General features: G+C 31.4%; 1 protein-coding gene across 1 annotated transcript in view; it reads right to left on the minus strand.

Moving 5' to 3' along the window:
• Positions 1 to 4,703: 4,703 nt before the first annotated feature.
• The window catches only part of LOC115245671 (beta-2 adrenergic receptor), an 11,417-nt gene continuing 8,527 nt past the window's right edge, over positions 4,704 to 7,593 (minus strand). The window contains exons 3-5 of the mRNA XM_029824089.1: positions 6,926 to 7,145; positions 6,271 to 6,700; positions 4,704 to 5,172 (exon numbers count right to left, since the gene is read on the minus strand). Coding sequence (XP_029679949.1) covers positions 4,993 to 5,172; positions 6,271 to 6,700; positions 6,926 to 7,145 — 830 coding nt within the window. The 3' untranslated portion in view covers positions 4,704 to 4,992. The remainder of the gene's footprint in view (positions 5,173 to 6,270; positions 6,701 to 6,925; positions 7,146 to 7,593) is intronic.

Here is a 7,593-nt window from a genome sequence, read left to right on the forward strand (position 1 = left end):
TTAGAATGTTGTAGAATTACTGAGAAATTTAATACTGCTCGATTTTGGCGAATTCGCGAGTGCGGAGTGGCGCGAGATGTGTTTTTTATTTATTTTTTTATTTTTTATCGCGTACAACTTAATAGCTGAAAGACAGTTAAGTACAAAGAAGAATAAGTTATGATAATTATAATTTAATTATATTAATAATTGTAAAAATATTTAAATTATACACTAAATATATACTAAAATTATAACATGATATCATTGTAATGGCCTCGCGCCAAACAGAAATCGTTGTACAAAATATTTTCATAAAATACATCTGTGTGCTTTATCGTAAACAAATTTATATATATAATTTGCGAATTATCCTGTTTAAAGTAATCATGTGTGTGTCTTGCTTAATAAATATTTATTTACAAAAATCTTATAATTGGAGTTCAGTATTGAAGCTCTGATGTCGCTATCTTTTACGTCCGAAGTAAACCACATACTTCATCTCACTTGATATAAATCACCAATGAGAGAATCTTTTATAATATCTTAACATACACACAATATCTTTACCCTCGAAACACTGAGCAAAAAATTTAGTCGGTATTTGACAATCATTAAGACATGTTTTAGACAGATCTAAAAGACGAGAATTTCTGCAATCTAGTGAAAATCTCGTAAAAATTCGCTGCAATTCTAGAGTTAATGATACATAAACGAATAAAAGACTAAAAGAGAGAGGTAAGCATGCACTTCATCTGGGGAAGGAGGGCTTCTTCGATGTTATATTTAAATATCTCGAACCACTGCGCAGTGGCGATGTTAAATTACAGGAATAAAGCTTACGGTATTCGGATCTGGATGAAAAAACCGGATCACAAGCGATTCTATATAAAGATTTTGTATAAAGAGATATTTGCAATAAAATGTTAATGTGTCGTAGCTGAGCCCGGCTAAAAATTGTCGAAGTTCAAAAATATGTAATCTTTTTACAGAAATATTTTTGGGACCGGAAGAATATATGCGATAATAATACAAATTTTACTTACTTTTAATTGTTTTTATTTGCATTATTTTCAGCGCAATAAATAATGCCGTTGTGTAATATTGCATTTTCATTGTGCTATTGAATTAGTTCATTATCTGTGATTATCATCATTACTTATATACTGACAATAATCCATTTAACAATATCCGGTAATGTGCAAAAACATACGATATTTTGTTATATTTGATGAGATCTGTGAGAATTGCAATCGAACTTGCGTTATTTTTTAACCGGGTTTTTAGCCGACTTATATAGCTAACGTACGGAATTAGAAGATAGTCGATAGTTTTATTTGATTCCGTTGTACAGTTAAGACATCATAAATTACCACGTATAGAAAGAGAGAAACAGAGAGAGAGAGAGAGAGAGAGAGAGAGAAAGAGAGAGAGAGAAAGAGAGTTTATGTCTTCTACGTCTTTTTATTATATTAAATAACCGAATAAGACACCATAATACCACGTATAGAGAAATAGTATCTTTTATATCTTCTCATTATATTAAATAATTGTTTCAACAAAATCATCAGAGAAATCTATGATTTGTAAGCGACAAATATATTTAAAAGGTATCTCTTATAATGTCAAGCAAAACTTATGCTTGTAAGTTGAAATGCAAGAAACATTTAAATCCTTCTTCCTAAAATTTCATTAATTTTAATATATTCTTCCCCCTTCCCTTTAGTTTATTTAAAATTTCACAAATTATTTCTACTAAAGATATTAAATAGTAAAATTAATCGTTTTATATATTTTTATTTTTTAGCGCTTAAATATTTTATATATTATATTTAAAATAATGAGTAGATGTTTCGGACTACTTTTCTTCGTTCAGGAAAGCATCTTTCTATTTTTTTCCAATATTTTAAATGCCACGAATTAGACGACGATTAAGTATTCTTATCTTTTGTCAATTCTTTTTAGAGAAAAGTGTTATATTTGAATGAAACATGTTAAAGTTTAGAGTAAAAAATAGAGGCTAAGATTTTCTAGACACCGACTCGCATATTAATTCTCATTTACAGAATTAATGTTTGTCAAAAACATCAAGGCGCGCCCACATATCTACGCGAGCACTATTCCAGGAGTACAGCGAAGAAATATTGGCGAATTACATTGCTCTCTTCTCATTTCAACGATATTACGTGAAAGTTCAGCTATGCCTAATTCTAGAATTTTATGCTATTCGTAATAGGCGCCACAAATCTACTCACGTTCGGTAATTCTTCTTGTGTTGGAATCTTTGATTTCTCGCAAAACATAAATGAATATTTTACTTAAAAAAAATTTTAGACATTTTTATATACATATATATATTAAATATATAAACACCTTTTTTATTTAGTAACAATTCTTTGATGTCAATTTGTGTTACATATGTTCTTTATTATACAAGTACTTCGTTTTTGTTTATCATCTTTGGATTTGTCAGCAATGTACACAAATAAATATTACAAATCCAAAAAAATGTTTATATATATTTTTATAATCTTTGAATTTCAATTGAGCAAACTGCAATCAATAAAAATATTAAAAATTTTGAAGCGAGAAACTTAAAATAAAAAGAAATATATATGTATAAAATAAGATATTAAATCAATAAAAATCTGCATCTTGTACTCGCATCGCTAATTGCGCGTAAATTTAAGCAGTCGTAAAGTACATTTTTCTTCACATATGAGATTACTTTGCAAAACCGCATTTTTCTATATCTCTAACATATATGCTTCTCTCATCTGCCATCTCCTAAAGTATTCGATTCCACATAATTCCAGCTTCAGATGTAGATTGTACGTAGACTGTTCAAATATTCAAATATTACATTCGAAATTGCGCCTTGAGTCGTTATAGTTCATATAGACGTGCGAAAATTGGACGCAATAGTTTACGCTTTCATGCCAAAAAGTTGCCACTAGCCGACTATAGCATTTTGTATAAGATTAATAATAAAGCTTATATCGGGCGATGCCCGTAAAATTTACGTGATCGGAAATAAGAATTAGATTATACAATGATATTTTGATTTCCGTGGGGAGGGTATTTCATAAACCCAGTAAGTGTTCAAAAAACTAATGAGAGCCCAGCTTGATCCTGAAGAGAAGCACTTCCTCTTTTTCGTCGCGGGGCCCGCTATATGAATAATTAGGCGATCGAAATCTCGCTTATATACTACGAAAATGAATCTCGATAAGCGGAAAGTTTTATTTGAGATTCACATTCATAGAAGTCATAAAATTATCCTAGAATCTTGCGCGCAATTTTTTTATCAACTTTCTATTTGCATAAATTGGCAGGCTCGCAAATTGCCAGATTAACTCTCATTTACTGCGGGCGTGCTGTTAATATCTGTAATTTTAAGTAGTCATGCAAACTATATATCTCATTTTGATAATTATACTATAGTTTATATAACTATATAATTATTATAGTACCACAGTGTTTTATAATAGTAAGAAAAGGGATATAAGCGAGTAATAATCGGCATTCATTACATAAACGCGCTTTGATTTCGTAGATTTTTCCGCAGCTTCTCGACGAGAAAGAGAAAGAGCGGGAAAGCCGGCGGCTAGGAAGCGCATTAGAGAAGCGTAAAATTCGCACGCTCGGCACTCAAATCACCCTTTATCGAGGGCTTTTTCTACGGGCACGACGACACTTCGACGACGTAAAACTCGTCGCCGACGACGCGTCACATTTATAGAGGCATCTCCGTTAATTGACTAAATTTCTCTCTCCGCATAATATATTCCGGCGTTGTTTAACGAGTAATTTTACGATCAGATCTCTGCGGCCTGCTGGTACGACAGTCAGTAACTCTCGTTTTATAATAATTCGCTACGACATTTATTGAGCGTGATCTTACGTCGACGTGGACTAGGTGATAATTAGTTTCAAATACCATAGAGTGACTCGTCGTTCACATTTTTTTTTCTTTGTACGGCGCAGAAAGTCATCCTAGTTGACAGGACTCTAATTAACAAACTCTAGCGTGTTTGAGCGAAGCGAGATTATTTTAGAGATGGACGCGCGTCGGCGGAGTCGCCGAATTCCGCCGGCAACGTATTGTATTATTTCGCAAAACTCGAAGCACCACTCGCACATTGTTTCGCGTCATCCTTTTATATAAATGGGCCGTCATCATGTATTGATCTGTTTCTATTATGAAAATTAGATAAGCTAAATATATTGATTGTATAATTTTGATTATTTTTACAATTCAATCTAAGTGTTACTTGAGCTGTCTATATTATCAGAGATACGTATATAATATAGACCTATAAATAATAATTTTATCAGAGAATCTTTTTAACTACTTTAATAATATTTTTTATATAATATTGCAATAAGCTTGATAATATACAAATTATTTATTTAAATTATAGAATTTTCCAAATTTTCTCTTTGTAATCTTTTAAAACTTATTTTTTGTAATTTAGATCATTTCAAAGTTTATTAAATCTTTTAGTTATAGTTTTGCATTTTTAATAAATTTATCTTTATACAGCTATATGAATATACAAATAAAATGCAGATAATACAACAATACAAATTTTTTGTTTGGGAAAAATATCAAATTCTCACATTTAAGATACAGAATTTAGACATAGAATTTTCATATTTTTTCGTCTACTTAAAGATTTAAAATTTTTTTTTTCTTTTAATACCGCTTTTTCATATATTTCGGAATTTTTTTCTATTTTCTACATAATACTTATTTTGATGATTTATCACTTTTTGTTTCCTTTAAATTATCTCAACTAAGTTAGGAGTTAATATCGCGATATTCATAAGCTATGATCGTTACCGATTCATATGTTGGAGCTTGAAGTTTTAAGAGAACATCTTGCGAGTGGTGCCAAGATGCGAGGACGATCCTTGAATAGAGATAAAAGCGACGCTCTAAGAACGCGCTGCGAGTAGAACAGAACGCAATATAAGGCTCTGCTGCACGTAGACATAGTAATTGTGGCGTTAGTCGTCGTCGTCGAGGCCAAGAAGTTCCGGTGGAAGTCGCCTATGCCGGCAGCATATAGTGAGACAGAGTACTCGCGCGGCCAACCGGAACTGGGGACTCATTGTACCAAGGACGATCGCTTTCCAAAAGCTGTTCGTAACCCCCAGCCACACCACGGCAAAGTGTAAAAACGGCACCTACGATATTAAATTAATATAAATTAATAAATTTTAATCCTCGCTCATCAATTGCGATCAGGATTCATTTATTTTTCTTATGTAAGTAATCCCGAATTTAAGATTCTATTATTTTATCCTTTACACTCCAATATAATCAAAGGTCAATTGTAATTTGAAATAGATATAATAAAATTTTTACTAAATGCACATGATAAGTAGAACTAAATTCTTCGCAATAACGCGAGAATTGTAAGAGAATGATACTTACTATTACAAATTTAAACGAGAGTTAAAGCTTCTTATGCTTTAAATAATTATTATAAAATGACATTACTGCATAAGTACTAGAGAATATATTCTCTTATATTCTCTAATTCCTTTTAACAGTCGCATAGAGTATATCCTTCTATGTGAACTTCTTATGCTTATGTACTAGCGAGCGTATTCTTTATTAACCTACTCCGCTTTACAAACTTGTCGACCTACATTTTTAATTGTCTCATTTCCAATGCCTCTTTTCACGAAGTTTAAAATTACTTTTAAATCATGTCAATGTCAAGCAAATGTCATTATAGTCGTTCTAATACGAGGTTCTTTCTGATATAAAAAGTCATTTCTATAACAGCTGTAAAACGAAAATATAACATCTAAATAGAAATAAAAAAAATTTTACGAACTTTATTGCAATTTCTTGCATTAATTCTTTTAAAAATGATTACTAAATAATAATTCTGTAGATCAGTTAATTCTGTAGATAATTATCAGAAGATTAATTCAAGTTATAAGTTATTTTTTCGGTAATTGTGTCTATTATTATTAAATTTTAGTTATTTAATTAAGTATGCGCTTATCGCTCTATAAAAGAGACAGTAAACTTGCTTATATATATATATAGAAACGTAATCTTATTTAATTAAATTAGTCACTGTATTTATAGCCTAAATAAAAAATGTACAATCTTAAAATATTAACACTATATAGAGATTCACTATTATTTTTTTATTGGATTTATTCATAGAAAAATATCAAATTAAGATCAAGATTTACCCCTTTATTTTAATAGCAACACTTGCCTTTTTAATATCAATTAAACGAATCGTGACAGGATTACATTACCTGAGACGGTCCGTTAACGACCGCGTATATCCTTAGCCCGGCGTACGGTGCCCATGATAGGCAGAAAAGCATCACTAAGACGAAGGACATAATGTGACTCGGGTTGCTCAGATTTTCCGATAGTGCAGTAGCATACTCTTTGTCGTGTATCAACACGCCGGACTTTAGTCGCCTCATCATGGAGAAAATATAGAAGTACGTATAGACGATGGTGATGACCGATGGCCCCAACACGAGGATTGACAGCGTGATGGCGTATGCGGCCATGTTGCCCCAATCGAGCATGCAGATGAAGGCCTCGCGATCGAAGATCGGCTTGTTGAAGCCGAGCAAGGGCGGGCAGCACATCATCGCCACGCTGATCCACGTGAAAACCATCCAGCATTGACATCGGGTTTTCGTCTGTACGGTCTCGTATCTCAATGGTTTCCTGCAAAAGTCGTGAAAAAGCCGATATTACTGATATTATTAAAATCGTTGCTGAAGTTCGAAGATGTTATGGAATATAATTTGAAAATTTCTACAATAATAGCAAAAGATGTGTCTTGACTTATATCAATTAATTTTTATTTTATATATATACATTTATTATTAGTTATTATATTTATATTATAAACGTGTGGTATCAATTTTTTATAATATAATTGTAATTTACCTGACAGCCAGATAGCGATCTACGGAGATCCACATAAAGGTGTATACCGATACCGCCCAAAGTGTGACTTCCAAATAACCGACGAGTCGGCACACGATATCTCCGTAAACCCATCTTCGTACCAGCGCTGGATACACTGAGAGCGGAACCACCAACAGACCACATAGAAGATCTGCCGAGGCGAGTGATAGCAAGTAGTAGTTTATCACCTCGGAGGGACCTGCAAATAAAATATTATTAATGTCGTAATATATATTTGCCCATTATTAATTCTAGCAATAATACAATTATAATGATTATATAGATTACTACATTTATTGGCATCAATCACATATACATATATTAATATTTATTCATAATCCTTGCCTTATGGCTTCGAATTGTTTCCGGTTTACATCTTTGCATTTTGACATTTTTACACTTTTACACATTATATTTTTTTTACAATACTTCTTTCCAATCTCTTACTTTTTTACATTCTTATAATAAATCCAATTAAATTAAAATTAAATTAAAATAAAACATTACAATATTATCGTATTAGAGCATTATACATTAAAATATTATCTATTTTTATTTTTATTTATTTATATTGGTATATATTATTAATATCATGAATAATCGATCAACAATTCAAACATTTTAAAATTTTTAAATCTGATTTAAAG

This window comes from Formica exsecta, unplaced genomic scaffold, assembly GCF_003651465.1.
Source record: "Formica exsecta isolate Colony F162 unplaced genomic scaffold, ASM365146v1 scaffold125, whole genome shotgun sequence".
Lineage (NCBI taxonomy): Eukaryota > Metazoa > Arthropoda > Insecta > Hymenoptera > Formicidae > Formica > Formica exsecta.